Source organism: Panthera uncia, assembly GCF_023721935.1.
Source record: "Panthera uncia isolate 11264 chromosome A1 unlocalized genomic scaffold, Puncia_PCG_1.0 HiC_scaffold_16, whole genome shotgun sequence".
NCBI lineage: Eukaryota > Metazoa > Chordata > Mammalia > Carnivora > Felidae > Panthera > Panthera uncia.
Genome location: NW_026057576.1, coordinates 16,282,046 through 16,301,513, shown reverse-complemented (window position 1 = coordinate 16,301,513; position 19,468 = coordinate 16,282,046). Strand labels below are relative to the sequence as shown.

Sequence of the window (19,468 nt, the reverse complement as noted above, 5' to 3'; positions counted from 1 at the left end):
CGGAACTCTCTCAGACTGTGCTCCCAAGTCACATGCGAGTTCAAGTGAGGAAGCAGCAAACCAATTTTCACAATGGAGAAAAAACTAGGGCTCCTCCTACGGGGTATGTCAAGCCAGACAGATGATCACATATCCGACTGCTTTCTTATGCCCATCGAGAAACGTCTTGGATCTGATGCTGCGGGCTTGAGACTCAAAACAAACATATAAACAAGAAACTAATAAAAAGTTCTGTAATGACATTTCAGTGAGGACTGAGGATACTTTATGCTATTAGAGCTTTCTACTTCTCTGCCTGGCCTAATGTCTATCACATGAGGCAAAAAATTGGGGTAACTAAAAATACCTGAGTTAGTGGTGCTGACTTTAAAATTACACTGATTTATAGAAAATGTCTACTACCCTTTAAATTTTAAAGGCATTCCATAGTTTATATAATATACTGACAACTTTTTTTTTTTTCTGAAAAGAATTCTTTAAGAATAGCATGAGCTCCAGGGGTGTCTGGGTGGCTCAGTAGGTCGAGCATCAGTCTTCGGCTCAGGTCATGATCTCGCGGTTTGTGGATTCGAGCCCCATCTCGGGCTCTGTGCTGACAGCTCAGGGCCTGGAAACTGCTTCGGATTCTGTGTCTCCCTCTCTCTCTCTCTCTGCCCGTCTCCCACTCGCACTCTGTCTCTGTCTCTCTCTCTCAAAAATAAACATTAAAAAAAAAAAAAGAAGAAGAACATGAGCTCCAATCTGGTGGTTCCTGGGAATCTGGGAATCTCCTCTGTCTTAAGTATATTTCACTGAAGGTTCCAAAGGAATTTTCACAGCAGTTGGTTTCATGTGTTTAAAATTGTGAAAGCTTTACTAAAAATCTTTCTTGGTGCCACAGGGATTTAAGTTAATGCTAGGATGGGGGGATGCTCTAAAGGAATGCCAAGGTCCACTGGTAATTGTTTAGAGAAAGTTTTCTTAGAATATGATGTAATTGATCTTTATATAAAAAGGGAGCTTCTTTTTCCCATTTATCTATTCATTCATTTTCATATCTGTTAAATACTAACCCTTGTTTTCAACCCTGGGGAGGTAGGTACTGTGCTACAAACATTAATGACACCTTTTTTGATCTGAAGGAGTTCCTTCTCTACAATGGAGGTCTTTACATTAGCAAATCATCAGAATACACCATTGTTGTTGTACCTAAGGGTAGCAGTAGAAGCACAAAGAAGGGCACGGCTAACTTAGTCATCATGACCTTGGGAGCAGTTCTGGAGATGAAATGCCACCTAGCCAGGTGTTGAAGAGTGGGAAGGTCATTAGGGTTGAGGGCAGGACGTGCCTGGAGGAGCAAGTGAGACCAGCTTTCGCATCCCAACAAAGAGCTAGAAAAGTTCTTTGGAGAAAAGACTAAAAAGGGACAGATGCATTTGCATGTTAGAATACTTGCAGACCGTTGAAGGCTGGGATGAAATCAGATAAGAAGATGTTCCAGTAGGAACAAGATAAAAGGATACTTGCTTTCGTCTTCTGCTAAAATGCTGGAGCACTAGCTCTCCAATTAGACTTCAAAGAGGCGATTATCAAAGGAGGATGTCTTTTCCAGGTCTGTAGTATTATTGTATTGGGCTCCCCTCAGGGTGACAGAGAGGATGAAGCAGAAAGGAACGAAAGACGGGTTAGCTAAACCCACATGTGATTGCTACATGGCACCTTAGCTGCAGCCCGTAAGGAGAGCACATTTCATAACTTCCGAGTTTGACCTTATAAACTGTAAGTGACAATCTGCAACTACATAGGATATCCCTGGCCCCAGAGTGCCTGGATGGATGGCCTTTTGATGTACTATTCTCATATTCTTTACTAATATTCCAAAAAAAACATATTTAATTACTAAATGATCATTTTAAGAATTACACTAGGGTTGACTCTAGCACTTAAAATTTTAAGGACTGCATTAAATTTTAAGGACTGCCATTACTGAAAAGCTCTTTATGTTTATTGGTCATGGAGAATAATTTCTGCTATTTGAGTACATGGTGCCATTAGTATGCCTGTAAGGTTTTTGCTTCGGTCGAGCCGTGTCTTTGGTGGAATACTGCACCCTGTATGGCTCTAAATACATATTCTCAGGTTTTTCCAAAGCATTTTCTCACTTTGTAGCTTCACAAACATTACAGAAATATACCTGTTTCATCATAACTCACATATTTGGTATTTTTAAAATTTCTTCACAATTTAATTGATAAAATAAGTAAAAAAATAGTAGATAAATAAGTAAAATTAGATAAAATAAGTAAAGAATCAACTATAAGGTTGATTTGATTTGTGCTTATTTGAACTCTAGAAAGGCTATATATTTTTACATGTATTTCTAAAAAGAATTACAGTATGATATCAAAAAAGAATACTGTAAGTTTGAGCACACAGAGCCATTAAGAATTCTAAAATAAAAATTCACATTTCGTAAGAGACAAAACTTTTTGTCTGTGGACACATCCTACTCTGATTTCATTCTCACCTACTAAGCATTCCTAAAACCTTGGTCAGGAAAACCCGGAAAACATTGAGTTAACACCCCTCCTCGCTTATCCTGAGTAAGTATAGAAGTTACTGCTTGCAGAAAGGATCCCGGGATTCAAATTGGCCTCTAGTTGCCTGGTTATGACACTTGAGGAAAGTGCCTATTTCTGTGACTCAGTTTCCTCATCCGCCAAAAAAGAATAGTAATGTTTTTGTTTGTTTTTACTAAGCTGACAGGAATGCTCTGAAGACAAAATTGCATAAACCATAATAAGTCATATATAAGGTTTAAGATCTGATTGAAAGAATCCTAAAGTATAAGAATCTGTGTGTGTGTGTGTGTGTGTGTGTGTATTACATGCACAACCAACATTCATTTATTAAATCCAAACACAGTAGAACTCCCTGAGGTAAAATCCTGAAATTATCTATTCTTCAAATAAAGTCCTCTCAGCCCTGTCATTTGGTAACAGCCCCAAACTAAAAATTAGTAACTGTGTCCTAAGCACCATCCCATTAGTGATGGGTGGTCCTAATCCATTACTACATCATAACAAGATTTCTGTGGCTAGCCAGTGTCTTATGATAATACAATTAAATCTGAAACAAGGGTTTTTAGCTTTCTGCTTTCCTAAATCTCTTCTTGACTCCTGAAAGCAAAAGTTATATTTTATTTATTTTTTGGTTATTCAAGGACTCTGTTTGCTCCAGTAATTTCCTTAGTCACTGTCCTAAAAAGCCATCTTGAGGACTTGGAGGAGGTGATTTTAGTGGACTGAAAAGAAAATTGGAGTAGACATTTCTTTTTTTTTTTTTTTAACGTTATTTATTTTTGAGACAGAGAGAGACAGAGCATGAACAGGGGAGGGGCAGAGAGAGAGGGAGACACAGAATCTGAAACAGGCTCCAGGCTCCGAGCTGTCAGCACAGAGCCCGACGCGGGGCTCGAACTCACGGACCGCGAGATCATGACCTGAGCCGAAGTCAGACGCTTAACCGACCAAGCCACCCAGGCGCCCCGGAGTAGACATTTCTTAATTTTATGGCCTGGTGCCTTAACTGGCCTCCCAGATGTGAAATACTGGAAGCATTTTGTGTATTTCGTGGAGAAGCTTTATCGTTATGTTTCCTATCGTTGTATAAAAGAGGTGATAATACGGGGCGCCTGGGTGGCGCAGTCGGTTAAGCGTCCGACTTCGGCCAGGTCACGATCTCGCGGTCCGTGAGTTCGAGCCCCGCATCAGGCTCTGGGCTGATGGCTCGGAGCCTGGAGCATGTTTCCGATTCTGTGTCTCCCTCTCTCTGCCCCTCCCCCGTTCATGCTCTGTCTCTCTCTGTCCCAAAAATAAATAAAAAACGTTGAAAAAAAAAATTTAAAAAAAAAAAAAAAAGAGGTGATAATACATCACTACAGCTGAAGTTGATAGTCAAACCCACTAGTCCAAAAAGTATGTCATCACCTAGATGGGAAGAATAAGTTACTCTTGAGAGAGGTCTGTTACTTCCTGGACAGATGGATGCATTTGGAGAAATTACCTATCTTTTCTGAGACCCAGATCACTCCAACTAAACAACAAGAATAGTGCTTGTTCATAAGATTCAAGTACTTTCCATAATTCCTGAGGAATACATATCTTTGAAAAGTGTCAAAACATATTATATATGTGTCTTCATACACATGTATTGTATTACATGAAACGTATATGTTAAACTTGAAGATTTTGAAAATAAAGTTTCATATTACAGTCTATAAACATAGATTTTTTCTGGAGTATATTTTAATTAAAATTATTGACTGTCTTACCAAGATATTCACTTGGTAAGACAGTCAATAATATAGCGTATAACATATAATATACTGTATAATGGATATATTACATGTAACTGAGTCAAAAAATCAAAATTCTTAGTTTAATATTATTTTTACAGAAAGGAAAGATATCTTTATTTTCTCTCTTTCCACAAATACTGCAAATATTTTTTTTATTTCTCTTTGGCAAAATACCTCACACTTCCCAGAGAAGTAATTTCATTCAAGATACTCTTTAAGTTAAATAGTATTGCACTTCTCATTCAAATGTTAGAGTATTTTTACAAGACCGTGCAAAACCCCTACAAAAATAAGTATCATATTAAAATAATTTTGAAATACATACATGAATTTTTATTTTTTCTTTAATCCTGAGGATTTCTGTGTTTATTCTGCTAGAGGGAAGTTTTCTTATATCAGGTGAATTAAGATAAATTCTGTTCCGTAGATAGTTTGCCAGAATCTGCCTAAGCCCCATAAGTAACGCCATGTCAACGGTGAGAAGAAGGGTCAAGAACAATATCTCCGGAATTTTTCTCTCTCACATGAAACTCCGGCTCTAAAAAAGCCCCCGAAATGATTTATTTTCTATTTCCATAAACACAATCCTTAGACGCACAGCCACATTTTCAGCAAATCCAAAAATAAACTCAGTTTCTTCAGCTAGCCATTCCTCACTTACTATCTTGAAATATGATACGGCATAATGTTTTCTAAAGTTTAAATACAAATCAAAATTTTAAAGTAACTGTTACCATTCCATTAACTAGGGAGAGAAATGTGCCAAATAATAGAGCAGCAGTATCAGACCGAGACTATAATAACTGAGGGAAAAAAGCAAAATATTAAAAAAGCAAAAGCTAGGGGCGCGTGGGTGGCTCAGTCAGTTAAGCGTCCAACTCCTGATTTTGGCTCAGGTCACGATCTCACAGTTCATGAGTTCGGGCCCGGCACTGGGCTCTGTGCAAGCTGTGCGGATCCTGCTTGGGATTCTCCGTCGCCCTCTCTCTGCCCCTCCCCAGCATGCACGTGCTCTTTCTCAAAAACAAATAAATGGTTTTTATTTTAAAGTAAAAACTATAACATCTGAGAATTGTAACCATTTGCTTCCAAGCCTCTTTTGGCAGTTTTAAAGAAAATCATACTTTCGCTATTGAGGTGTTTTCAGTCATTCCAAGTGACAAACACGGGGCCTTGAACCAATAATTTAGTCTTTAAATTTTGATCTACTACACAGATTTACTTCTGAGTTCCACTCTAAAGTTTACCGACAGCAGGATTTCCCATTTGAGCATCAAGATTCAATAAACACGTTATTTTTTATAAATTGGCGTCCTTCTTAGAATTGGTTTCATACTAAGATTTCTTTTATCAATACAAAGAATATTAAACTATGATTTGGCTACTATAAAAACAAAGGCATCAAATTTATTAAACATCTGGACTGTAGGGAAAATCACATAGTTGAACCCAAATTAACACACTTTTTTGCCTCTCTGGCATGTATCCGACAGATGTCATTTTTCAAGGCTGTGATCACGTTATACCCAATGATATTTTAAACAAATGGTCATTTAACGCTTCAAAAAATATGGAGGGTAAACATGTCATCTTTTTGAGATAGATGACACAATTATGTACTTTATTTATTTTTTATTTTTTTAATTTTTTTTAATTATGTACTTTAAAACAAAACATCATTAGGGGTGCCTGGGTGGCTCAGTTGGCTAAGTGTCCGACTCCGGCTCAGGTCAAGATCTCAAGGTTCTTGAGCTCAAACCAGGCGTCGGGCTCTGTGCTGACAGCTCGGAGCCTGGAGCCTGCTTCGGATTCTGTGTCTCCCTCTCTCTCTGCCCCTCCTCCAGTCACGCTCTGTCTCTCAAAAATGAATAAACATTTTTAAAAAAAGGTTTTTTTTTTAAAGTATCATTAGAAAATAGATGACTGGATCCAAATCTTTTCTTTTTCCCTCCTTCTTCTCTTACACACATACTCCCACCCCCACTTCCTGTGTCTTGTTCACACAACACATGTACTTCCTGAGGTTCTTTTGCTTCTCCTGAGAGCATGAGAGAACAGAACGTCTTTATGATTAATCTAGAAGTGGTCGGTTTTTCTCCCAGCCTGTGGGATCAGGAAGAGAACAGAAAAGAGAGTGAGCAGCGGCGGGGGCTTTGGGGGGAGTAGTGACGGTGACCTTGTGGAGGAGACTCGGACCACAAGTCATAGCCTATCCTCTGGAGTATTCTTCAGACTTCACCGAGAAAAAAATTTTAGCTAGACTAAGTCACAAAATCCCCAAACTGAGGACATCACTAGACATATTGAGATTGGTAAGGTAAAACACACCTTTACGTAGCACTGTTTTCCTGGTGAATGCGATTATCCATCATCATAAGTCCACACAGCACCCATGTGCAAACTAGCAAAGGGCACCCGCTTTGGGCAGACACCCCCGCCCCGCCACCCCCCGGGTAGGCACATGGCTTAGAAGTGCTGCTGGGCTGGATTCCAGCATCCTCTTGTCACCTCAAGTCGGCAGCTTCATGCACGGCATATTCTGAACAACTGGACATGGGGATCCTATGTACATAGATCTTTCTTTTTTAGTGTTTTACTAACCCAAGACAAGAATAATATAACTGGAACATTCACCTCTACTCACTGCAGAGTAGTACTGTGGCAGATTGAGAATGTAAGATTTTCTATCGGCAAATAACAAATGCACCCAGTATAAATTCAGGTGAGCATAAAATGATACTCGAGGCAGATTCCTTGTAACGAAGTCACCAAAGAACAACCAATAAAAGTCACTCTCCTTGTTTATACTAACAGGAGAGTGAACACTTACCACCATCTTCAACTGTAAAATGGAACATATCACTTGTGGCATTGGCCCCATCTTTTAAAACGTAGCATATTTTCATGTCTTCGATGTCAGCTAGAAAATAACCAAAGAACAAGATGATTCATTACTAGGGCAAGATTGGTGACTCATTACTCATGGTAAATCCTACTGGCTATTACTTTTCTGTAACCATATTTAGATTTCCTTCTCCTAAGGGAAGCAGTGCTATCTTATTTCTCCTATCTCTAAGCCCCTTGATTTCAGCTGTCCCATGGAAATCTGATCCCTTATCCAGATAGAGTTCAAGAGTTAGGTTATAATAATAGCAAGGTGTTGCCCCACCCAATGGTATTTGCATGTTCATGCACCAAAGAAGTGACTCTCTAAATACGGAATGTCAGACTTCATGACAGGTGGAAAGGAAGATATTTTGAGGCACGGCAGATTTCCTGGCACTCCTGAAATCACACTCTTTCCCTCCCTGTAGCGCTGGCCCTACGAGGAAAGAACTTCCCTGCCCCCCTCTGGCTAACCTTTCTTACCTCTGGCGGTATACAACATGCTGTTTTTAAGTTCCCCAGAGCTTGAAAGAAAAAGAATCAAGGCCGTTTTAAATCTCCAAGATTGAAATAAGTGTCATGACCCCAGAGAGAAATGAGAGAACAGAAAGCATCTAATGAGAGCTGAAACTTTTATTCAGAGTGAAAAGTTATTCTGCCTCAGGAATGCTCTGTAGGTTGCTTCCTGTCCCAGCTTTCAAATTCACTGGCATACTTTTGTTTTCCGTATTGACTAAGGTACAATTTCAAAAATTGATTTCCCCATTTTACGAGTTCCTCTCCTTCATGATGCCACACAGACAACATAATGAACCAAATATCATCCTGTTCTGTGATGCTTGCAACACTATTGTTATTTGATCTGGGCCGGGCAGTAAGTAGTTATTGCCAAAGCTACATAAAATCAAGATCGCAGCTAAAAGAGGCTTCAACAATGAATGGTATGTAATATTTATTTGTCTCGTGTGCGCTCTGCAGGTTTTCCATCTTCGGAGAGGTCTACTGAGTTCGTGCTATGAAGTCCACAAGCATTGTATATGAGAAAATTACTTTATGAAAGAATAAACTCGAGTGATGCCAGGTGTTGGGATCAACAAATCACTCCATGAATTTTTAGGACTCCACTTGACAGACGTGAAAAGGACACTCCTCCTTGGCTCACACAGATTTGAAAGGTGACTCACTTACAATCAGGCATCTGAGGAGGGGAAAATCTGATTTAATAGTTAATGGTAACTTCTTATAAAAGAGGTACTAGAAGGTGAAGCAAATTCAAGTTGTTTTATTCTCCCTTAGCGTTTCATTTTGAACTCTGCTGTAACTTTCCCAATTTCTGCCTAGTGTCATTTGTATCTTCCTGCGTGGCTATCTTTCCTAGAAGACTGAAAACTTGTGGGATTATTGCTGTTGTTGTTGTTGTTTTCATCTTAACTTCCCACAGTCCTTTGCTCAGAGTCTAATATTCAGTAATGGCTCAAATGTTTCTTAATTTAAAATCTGAGAGCCCAAGGGTACCTGGGTGCCTCAGTAAGTCAAGCATCCCACTCTTGGTTTCAGCTCAGGTCATGATCTCATGGTTTGTGGGCTCGAGCCCCACCTCAGGCTCTGTGCTGACCGTGCTGAGCCTGCTTGGGATTTTCTCTCTCTTCCTCTCTCTCTCTGCCCCTCCCCTGCTCATGATCTCTCTTTCTCTCTCAAAATAATCAGTAAATAAACATAAATAAATAAATCAAACGAAAGAGCCCAGAGGTCTGGTGGACCACGTTTGGACCTCTACCTACGCATGTGTGATGTTTCTACAGAGGTAAGGAGTGAAGCCCCCACAGGCTCTTTCCTTGTCTACTCCCACAACTCTGAACCCTTTCAACCTTTAATTCATCAGGAAGAAATAAGGTGAACTCTACTCTGACCACACATCCTTAGCATTAGAACAAAGTCCTCTGGTCATGTGGGGAAGACCTTTTTCCAAACTTCCCCATTCCTTCTTTAATTTTATAAGAAAATCTAAAGGCTCTACTAGGAGAAAAGGAAAAATTCATTAGTATATCCACGCTTTGTATTGATGTTTTCTTGCAAAAATACAGTATTTACGAAACAGTTGTACTGAAATAAATCACCACTTCAAAACTGATTTTTTAAAACCTTTTTTTTCCTTAAGTAAAGTGAACATGAATGCAATTACATAACACAAAGGTGTCAAATTTTCCCTCCAAGTTAGGGCATGCAATATTGATTAGTTGGAACAAACCAAAATTCTTTTCATTTTCGTTATAACTCAGTTAATAATTCATAGCTCAAAAAAGGGACTTTAAAAAAATCTCAAATAAGTAAAGACTTTGATCATAGTGCTGTTATTCTATAAGAACCTCTAAAACTATCACAAACATCATAAATATATAAATAGTCGCTTCTTAAGGCACAGTGGTATTAGCTAGATCAAAACCTAGTTGCCAAAATGTTACCTTCTTTCAGTAAACATCTAACAATGAACTGGATTTTCTTCTAACCACTACTCATGCATCAGATGTATTTCAGTTTATCTACACAAGCATTCCACGTTTTGTGTTTTCGTTTTGATTCTAAGTTCATTGACTTGCCTGCCAACCATACCCTGGCTCGAACTCTTTGGGGGAAATTTCTGAAAGTGATCTACAACTTCTCTCCCACGAGATATCACTGTGTACTACTCATAGAGAAAAAACTCCAGGTCCTTGACACAAGTGATTTAAACCTGGGATAGAGTGAGCAGGGACACCCTGGCAAATTGAAATAATTAATTTCTCTAATTGGTCTAATTCTGCCTTGTTAACTCTTCCTAAGAATAAAAGTGAATAAACTTTAGAAACAAATGGATTTTCATCTCCTAAGGACCATTTCGTGAATCGGTTTGGGAATAACCTTCTTTACCCACTTTTGCTCACTTGACTCAACCCAGTGCATTGAAAATCCATCAAAATATAGTTAAGCATCCCACTCTTGATTTCAGCTCAGGTCATGATCTCGTGGTTCGTGGGTTCGAGCCCCACGTCGGGCTCTGCACTGACACTCTCTCTTTCTCTCTCTCTCTCTCTCTCTGCCCCTCCCCTGCTTGTGCTTTTTCTCTCCTTCTCTCTCAAAATAAATAAACATTAAAAAATATATAGTTTAGCTTATCCTTTCATGACTACACAAAACAAAAACAAATACAAAGTTTGTGTTGTCCTCACTCCAGATACTGCTTTTATTTGTCTTCTAAGAGAGCAGCCACCGTAACTCTATGATGGGAGCCTTTCCATTTTTATTCACCCATCTAGTCTCTAGAAATAACCGCCATGAACCAAACCGCAGTCTCAAGTTGTTCAAATGAGTGCTCTGTGATTAACTACCAATAGTTTCCCTAGTCAGTATTTGGGTTCTTATTGGAATGTGATCGTTTCTCTTAGCAAAGGTAATCTTGAGAGAGTATCTTCACTTTTTATAATAAACTGATTATATTTACAAATGACCATAAAGAGTAATCATGGTGAGTTCATCTCTAAGGAATAATCAGGGTGAGTCCACATCAGTGACAGATAGGGCAAGAGCCTATAAAGAAATCACATAATTTAGGGTTCGATATTTAAGAAATAATATTCCAATATCTTTTGAGTTGTTGGACTTGGTCCATAGAATTTAAACCACATCGTCTGCCTGTCGTCACACAAAAATTCCTTTTTAAAAAATCTTTAAAATCAGATTAGTTTTTCAGGTCAGAGGAGTGATTGGAAGTAACATTTTCTATCCTGTAATATATTCCTTTTACCCTCTTCACTTTCCATGAAAAGAAACCAGTCTAAGATTGCATGGCATCTCTGTCCTCAGAAAGCCTTCACACAAAAGTTTCCTGCCGGTCTGGCATGACACTGGGCACTCTGAGGTTTTCCTGTCCCTGCAGGCCCTAGAATATATTCAGGCTTGCAGCCAAGAATCAGGAGGTTGGAGTGCAGGGCCATTTGCCAGAATCTAAAACAGAGGAGCAGTTCACTTTAACACTAACTACACTTCGTGACATCCGTTTATTAAAGCATCTGTTGTCTCAGGGCACAACACTATTGCGGGAAAAGAACACCCCCCCGGGATGCCCTGAGGATAAACCTCATCTCTACTCACAGAGCCCACAGAGGGTAGATCTCGTTTCCATCCTGACACGGTGAGATTTCCATGAAAGCAACCCAAAGCCCTTTGTAGTGAAGGTCGCACGTTCTAGAGAACAGAGCCCTAAGTCCCAAGCCAGCAGACTGAACGGGCTTCTCCCGTCAGTCACTGAGTAACTGCACAGGGCACCTGCCCTTCCTGTCGTGCATTGTGTCCATACACAAAGAGGATTTAGGTTAGAAAAACGCTTTAGCCTCAAGAATGTAGATGCTTGAGGCAACGGGTGTTCGTTACTGTGGCTGAAAGGGGACGCAGAGAAGATCTGAAATAAGGAAATAACTTCCTCCTTCTATTCTCCTATTAATCTTGTTAACATATCTTCAGGTTCGTAACAAAGTGAACGTATATTCCAGTGATGGACATGTTGTCTTACACATCATGAAGCGTGCTTTCTTTTTGGGCCTGTATCACGTGACACACTTTGTACACAGAACTGTTAGAACTCTAGACAGGTGCTCGCTTACCTCTTAGGTCTCTGGTGTTTGCCTAAGGCATAAAATAGAAGAATTAGAAACCTACAAAGTAAATATAAATACATCTCTTTATTCCAGTTCCAAAGTTCCCAAGAACTATGACAGGATTAGAACAATGCTCTCAAGAAAATTAATCAAAGTAATAAATTTGAAGGCTCTATGTGAATGGTAGGTGAAAACAGTAGTCCGAATACAAAGACTTGAGAAATCACATCTCTCTCGAAGGTGCCAAAATGCTGCACGAACTACCTGTTTGTACCACAGTATAAACCACAGTCTGCTCAGAGGGCAGGTGTGGCAAACAAAACAGAACAGAAGAGCCTTCTTCTCCTTAAACTCACCGAGGTCTGGCCCCTGGTTTGGCAGCATACCTTGCTGCTGTCGAAATACATTGATATTCACTCAATGCAATGTCGAAATACATTGATATTCACTAATGCAAGTCGCTGCAGGGGGACATATGGCAAGAAGGGATATTCTTTCCCCAGGAAAGTGAGTCCCTGTACTCTCCCCGTCTCTTTATTTCCCTTTCCTTTTCTTCCCTTGGACTCAAATTCGATCCCCTACTTGTAACGTTTTTGGTGACCGCCATATCCTCAGAAAATAAGACCCGCACTTTCCGTTGGGTATAAGGAAAGAAAAGTGTACCGTACCTTGTGTAAACTGAGAGACACTGTGGTTGCCTCTGTCCAGGTTGAGGAGATACCCATGTTGAGGGGCCTCCGTCACAATAAACCTGAGAGAAAAACGTAAGCTGTCTCTGTCCTCCACTTTCAATATTTTGCTTGTGATCATGAATCCCAAGTGGCCAGTAGCCAGAGTGCGAAGTGTAGAGGCCCCTTTGTTCACTGCAATTTGGGGGACGCTATCGTCAACAGGTAAGACTTGGATTTTCATCACTTGGGGTCTCCTTGTTTCAAATATTGTATCGGGGAAAACATAGAACTCTGTATGGGAACCATCAGTCACTGTGAAGGAGAAGCTGTCTTCGTTTGACTCGGTGCCATCATGTCTGTAGCTGATTAAGTTTTCGTTCAGGTCTTGCTTGGTAAAAACCATGGCAGGTCTGGTATTGTTGAATAGGAGTTGACCATGAACAGGCACCTGCGTGACAGTGAACTTCAGGAGTTTGTCTGGAGTATCTTGGTCTTCGACAGTGAGCTCAAAGGGAGTGATCAGCTTGTTTTCACCCTCACTGACAACCAGGTTATGGATGGTGACCACTGGCTTTTTGTTGTCCACATCGCTAATGGAGATACGGAATGTCCGGAAGACCGGGTTATGTCCATCGGTGACCTGAAACTCAAAACTGTCCATCTTGACCTCGTCGTCAGCTGTGTGGATGTAGTAGATTTTGTTGCCAGCCAGTTGGAGCTGAGAGAACGATGTGATGGATGCTCCAGGTTGATCTGTGCACTCTAAGTGACCTCTCATGGGAGCCCTGGTGATGGTAAAAACTAAGTTTTCATCAGGACTGTTCAAGTCACTAGTACTTAATAAGTCTGTTGTGAGGGTGACCTTACCACCTTCTTTCAAGGATACTCCCTTGCTTATCACATCCGGGAAGACAATGTCAACGCTCCCAACAGAAACATAAAAGTAGCGATCTATAAGCGCATTTATTCCATCAGTCACATCAAATTTAATTAGGTCCCGAATGCCCTCTTGTCCAAAATGGACGTACTGAATTAAGTTTCTGTCCACTTCATCCTGGGTAAAATTCATGCCCACTGTGATATTTTCAAAGGCACCTGCAGGTTTTCGTCTCTGTAATAAGCCATGTCCCGGCCCATAACGAATAACATAAACCAAAGATTTGTCTTCAGAATCTAAATCAGTTGCCATCAATATTTTGTTGTTGATGATTTTGGTTTCCCCAATTTCTACTTCTAGACCATTATTGATGGTCATTCTGGGGGTCTCATCATCAACTGGGATAACCATAATGAGGACCATCCTTTCCACCGAGTGCTTACCGTCTGTTAGTTTAATCACAAAACTGTCCTCCTGGGTCTCAGAATCATCATGCTCGTAAATAATGCTTGAACTCTCTATGATCTGGTCCAAGGTGAAGCTTTCAACCAACACTGTGCCATTTATCAGCTGATTCATGATGTGACCACGAGTGGGAAATTGGGTAACGGTGAACGTTAGATCATCCGGGGGAATGTCAGCATCAGCAGCATTGAGGATGGGTGTATCGATCACCAGACTCATGCCTTCCATCACCATAAATTCTCTCATAAATATTTCTGGCTGTTCGTCATTGGTGGGAATGATTATAATGGGAAAAAAATGTCTCTCTGAAAAGTTAATGCCATCAGAGCAACGAAATATAAACCGGTCTTCCACAGGTTCTACCCCTTTGTGGACACTCTGGACATAGTTAATGTGACTCTGCCTGAGGTCTTTCAGGGTAAAGGCACTTATGGCAATTCCTGCTCTTGATTTCTCAGAGCCTGGTGCTGGAGAAATGTTTTCAACATAACCGGAGGTAGGCTGAACAACTATAGTGCACAAGATGTCATCATTGAGGGAATCAATATCTTCAGCACTTATATGTGTTGAGGTTATAACACTTTTGTCACCTTCCATGACTATAAACCGTTCACCTACAGAAATTTCTGGAGCTTGGCTATCGACAGGGAGGATGGTCACCCACACCGTAACCCCTTGGATAGTACTGCCACCTATTACCCATTCTTGAGACATATCTGACAGACTCAGGTTAAAAGAGTCCCCTTTGGGCAACAGGCCTATCTCACCGCTTGTGTGGGCATAGACGACAGAGCCCTCTAAGATGTCCCTTTGGGTAAACTGCTCCGCCGGAACTCCGTTGACCAGGATTTCTCCATACAAGGGTGGGTCTTCCAGGAGGAAAGTCAACATCAAATCATCAGTGTCCCCATCAGTCCCCTTGATAACACTGGCAGTGAGTTCAGCAGCTCCATTTTCTAAAACGTCTAGATATGACCCCAGAGTACCGGCAGGAAGGCTCAGCATGGGCACCTCATCACCCCCGGGCCGGACATTCACTCTGAGAGTGATGGGCACCACGTGGTGTCTGTCGCTGACCTCCAAGGAGCAGCTGTCAGTCAGGGACCCGTCCCCATTATGGACATAGGAAACCCGACCCTGTTTTATATCTTCCAAGCGGAAGACCTCCCCCACATGCAGCATCTGTCCAGACACTCTCATGTGGCCATGTTCAGGTGCCCGTGTGAGAGTGAAAGAGATGTGGGCTACGTCGGTGTCTACATCATTCACACGTAACTCAGTCTCACTCAGGATGTGGTGGCCCTTCACCTGAACGGTGAAACCGGTGTTGAGGATCTCAGGCGGCTGGTTGTCCACGGGCTGCAAGTAAAGGGTGAAGGTGCCTGGAGCCACATTCCCGGCTTGGTCCTCCACCTGGAATTGAAACTGGGCCACTCGGGCAGCCACTCCCAGTTCTCGATCCGGAGGTCTGTAGGCGATTTTATGGTGGTTGATCTGGGCTTGGGTAAAATGGGCCACCACGACTGAGGGGTTGTCGGTCAGGACCAAGGTGCCCAGGGGGGCTGGTGAGCGGTTTTCATCTGTGTCCGTGGGGGGCTGGGTCACCGTGTAGCGCAGCTCTCGGTCATCTGTGTCCAGGTCAGTGTAGCGCAGCCACTTTTTCCTCAGCGGCGTGAGCTGGGATTCTTGCACCACCATCCGAAGGGGACAGCCGCTGCCCAGCTCCGGAGGGAGGCGATCCACAGGATGGATGCGAATCGCAAACCTGTGTGGTCCAGACTGATTAGGGGGGTCATGGTTATCCTGGACTCGGAACGTGAACTGGTCCATCACTGGCCCAGGACTATGGGGCCCGGAGTGCCTGTAGAACAGCCTCCCCTCCGTTATGTCCCGCTGCCTCCACTCCGTCACCGTTTGCTCATAGAACGCTCCCTGTTTCCTCCAAGGGCCCCAGCTCAGCTCCTCTTCCTCGCGGGGAGGATGGGTTTGGCGGAGAAGCAGATGCCCTATGGTCGAGGAAGGCGACTCCAGCACAAAAAGCAGCAGAGGGTCATCTGAGTCGATGTCCGTTGCACTCAGGGCCAGGGGAAGGATGGGCGCCGTTTCACCCTCCGCCAGCGTCAGCCCCGTGTTAGCATTGAGGACTGGCGGCTGGTCATCCACAGGCACCAAGGTGATGGGGAACAAGAACTGCACCTGGTGCCTGCGTCCTCCGTCCACCATTCGAAGTACAAGGTTGTCACTCAGTGAGCCATCTCTGTCATCGTGATGGTAGACCACCTGGCCGGCTGCCAGCTCGGCCACCGTGAAGGTCTTAGGGGCAGAGTTGCCATCGGTGGTGCCCAGAAGGACAAGGTGACCGTGGCGGAGCCCAGCCACCACCTCTAGCTGCACTGCCTCTAGGTCATCCTCATCGCTGACGACCAAGTTCTGCGGTCCACTGCCTGCAGGGCCCGTCAGGGGCCGAGACTGGCCCTCGTAGAGAATGAGACCGGTGTTCCGGGTGACCACGGGAGCCAGTGTGTTCATGGGCTTCACCACTACCATGAAGGCAAAAGGGTCTGAGGCTGCTCCTTCCGGGTCCACTGCTTCCAACTCCAGTTCAAAGAGACGCTCCTGGTCAGAGTCCTCAGAGGGGGGCTGGTAGGCAATCTTCAGGAGCCGCAGATCCCTCTGAGTAAAGGAGGAGAGGGGCAGGCTGCGGTCATCAGTACTCACTAGGTAGCCCTGGCCAGGCTGGAAGGGAGAGGTGAGGTTGAAGATCAGCAGGTCAGGGGGCGACTCGGCATCCTCGGCTGCCAGCATGTCTGGGGTCAGAGCCGTCAGTACAAACTGGTCCACCTCCATCATCATCATGGCCACGAAACTGGGCCTGGGTGCGGTGTTCTCCGCCCCTCCTCGGATTCTCACCAGCACCTGGAAGTGCTCGCGTTTCAAAGGGGGTCTGCCCACAGGCGAACCCCGAGAGCGCAGCTCCACCACCATGGGCACCCAGTCCCTGTTCGGTGACCGACTGGGGGCTGTGTGACGGTAGCGCACCCCCAGCTCCTGGAAAGCTTTGCAGTCCATCAGGAGAGGCTCCGGGGCGCCCCCCTCGCTGGCTGGACCCGGGACCTGTGGGTAGTGGAGGAGCTCCCCATAGCGAGGCAGCGCGCTCAAGCCGGACAGGATGCCCACGCGACACTCCTCGGTCTCCGGCTGGTAGGCGAACTCCAGGCTCCGCGCGTCCAGGGCGTTGCTGGTCCCCAGCAGCTCCTCCACGACTAGGGGCAGGTTCCGAGTCACCACCTCCAGCTGGGTGAAGACCACCTCCACCTCCAGCACCAAGGGTAGCACTGCGGCCCCTCCCGGCGCGTCGTAGCGCAACTGCAGCCGAATGCGATCCCGCGACGGGCTGCGCGCGCCCAGGTGCGAGTAGCGCACCTCTCCCGGGCCGAAGTCGCACGGGAAGCGCTTGGGACTCAAGCGTCCAGGCCGCTGGGCCAGCGCGTCGTTGTCTAGCACGGTCACCGCGCAGCGGTCCCCCGGCTGCACCTGCAGCACCAGGTCCTGCAGCGGATCCAGCCAGACCTCGCGGCCGAAGGGCACCCGGAGCCCACGGTTTGCCAGCACGATGGCCTCCTCGGCGGGGACCCCTGCAGCCCCCGCGAGATCCGGGGACAGCAACGCCGGGCCAGGGGCAGCGGGCTGTGCCAGGACGCAGCTTACCAGTGACAGGAGAAGCAGCAGCAGCAGCAACACCAGGCGGGGCGGCAGCGTTGGGATCTGCTGAAAACTGGTGGGGCTGGCCACCCCGCCGGCGTGGGAGGCGATCCCGGGGGTCCTGGCCGCGTGCATGGTGCAGATATTAGGGCTCGGACAGGTCAGCCTGAGAGAGCACAGTCAGTCCCCGGGCAGGGAGCAAGAGACCTCTCCGCAAAGCGCCAGGAACTCCGCACTGGGTAGCCGCGTCTGGGCCGGGATGGAAAGTTGCGCGGCGCGGGCCGGGCTGGCGCAGCAGAGACGGCTGAACCTTCCCGAACGTCCGGCTCCGCCGCCCGCGGCTCACGCGCTGGGAGAACCGAGTCCCCCGCCCAACTCCTGCTTCCCAGGTCCCGGGACCCAGAGCTTTGAGGGAAATCCCTCCCCCAGCACCCCCTGACTCCAGTCCTCCCAGGAGGCCAATCGTCGGTCCCGGGAGGAGGCCCCGAGTTGAGGGTTGGGTAGTGGTATCTGCCAATCAGCTCCTAGGGGCGGAGGCGGGGAAGTCGCGCGGTGGGGAGGAGGTGCAGGGTGCTACAAAGTTGTCTTGGAAGCGAGGGGCTAGCGGCCTGACGCTACCCAGCATTGCTCGCGCTCCGCTCAGGCTAGGGGTTCCGGCAGAGGAGCCGAGGCACGCGTCTGGGCTCGAATCAGTCCTTCAGCTGCCTGGGACCCAGGATTACCCACTGTCGCCCGCACCCCCTCCAATTCGATGCAGCCTCGCGCGGAGGAGTGTGCGGTTATTGCTCACAGACATTTGCAAACCCGAGAGGAAAGTTATTGGCAATGTTGCGTGTGTTTGAATCGAAACCCAAGAGCAGTTGGATGGAAACTCTGGGGCATTTTTGCAAGAGAAGGATAGCTGGAATTAAAAGCCAAGGCTACAGCAGGTTGCTCACCGCCCCCGCCCCCAACACACACACACACACACACACACACACACACACACACGCCCCACCCCCGCCTGCTGCTGTCTCCTCGTAAATTACAAGGGGTCACAGTCCTTGGATTGGCGAGCTTTAAATAAGTCCCTCCTTTGCAACCAAAGTTCTGAGTAAAAGGGGAATAAGGGGTGGGGAGGGGGGACGTTTGGAATGCGTGAGAAATGCAGTCCGATCGGAATCGCGAGACTAGCACCAAAAAATAGATTGTAGGGAATGTAGCCCCCAGGCTCTCCCAAAGCCGCCGCTGTTCAGGTAGTTGTCGTTAGAAACGTTCCTATTCTCTTCGCAGTAATTAGACCAAGTGCAAACTAAACCTACTTGTCAGCGTCACATTTCTTTGCATGCCAAGAGAATTGATAAATATCCGGAGGGCGTAACGAAAATAGGTTAGCTCCCATTTCAGTCGGCTGGTTGTTAAGTCAGATCTTGAGCTCTTCCTGCCCCCTTGTGTTTGTCCGGTTTCAGGAGCGTGTGGATTCCCCTTCTAAAGAGTTTCTAACAGCACCCCTCCTCTCCAGCGTCTTGGGGGGGGGGGGGAGGGGAAGATGGAAAAAACTCTTGTAGTTAATAAACCAACCATTTCCCGATTCGTTTCTTGAGCAGTCTTGCTTACTTATGCTGATCAATATGTTTTATTTTAGATAATATTCTTTCCTGCTCAGTAACACAAGTCGGATTCTTAGTTGGAATATAGAATTGGAACTATGGTCATCCTGCCCTTTCCAGTTTAAAGGTAGTTTAGATTTGGGGAAGAAAAGAGTGCAAGAAACTGTCATGACATTTTAAATTTCAGCCTAGATTGAAGATATAAAATGCGTATGTGGGTACATTTCAGTAAGAAGTATTTGTCTTATTAACTCTTCTGGGTCTTTAGCCTGATTTTCTCCAGTCCCGAATTTTGATCTCTGCCTGGC

General features: G+C 44.9%; 1 protein-coding gene across 1 annotated transcript in view; it reads right to left on the bottom strand.

Moving 5' to 3' along the window:
- FREM2 (FRAS1 related extracellular matrix 2) overlaps positions 1–17,937 on the bottom strand; it is a 165,110-nt gene extending 147,173 nt beyond the window's left edge. Inside the window, exons 1-2 of the mRNA XM_049647421.1 lie at positions 12,525–17,937; positions 7,170–7,259 (exon numbers count right to left, since the gene is read on the bottom strand). Of these exons, the coding sequence (XP_049503378.1) occupies positions 7,170–7,259; positions 12,525–17,706 (5,272 nt within the window). The 5' untranslated portion in view covers positions 17,707–17,937. The remainder of the gene's footprint in view (positions 1–7,169; positions 7,260–12,524) is intronic.
- Between the last annotated feature and the right edge of the window lie 1,531 nt (positions 17,938–19,468).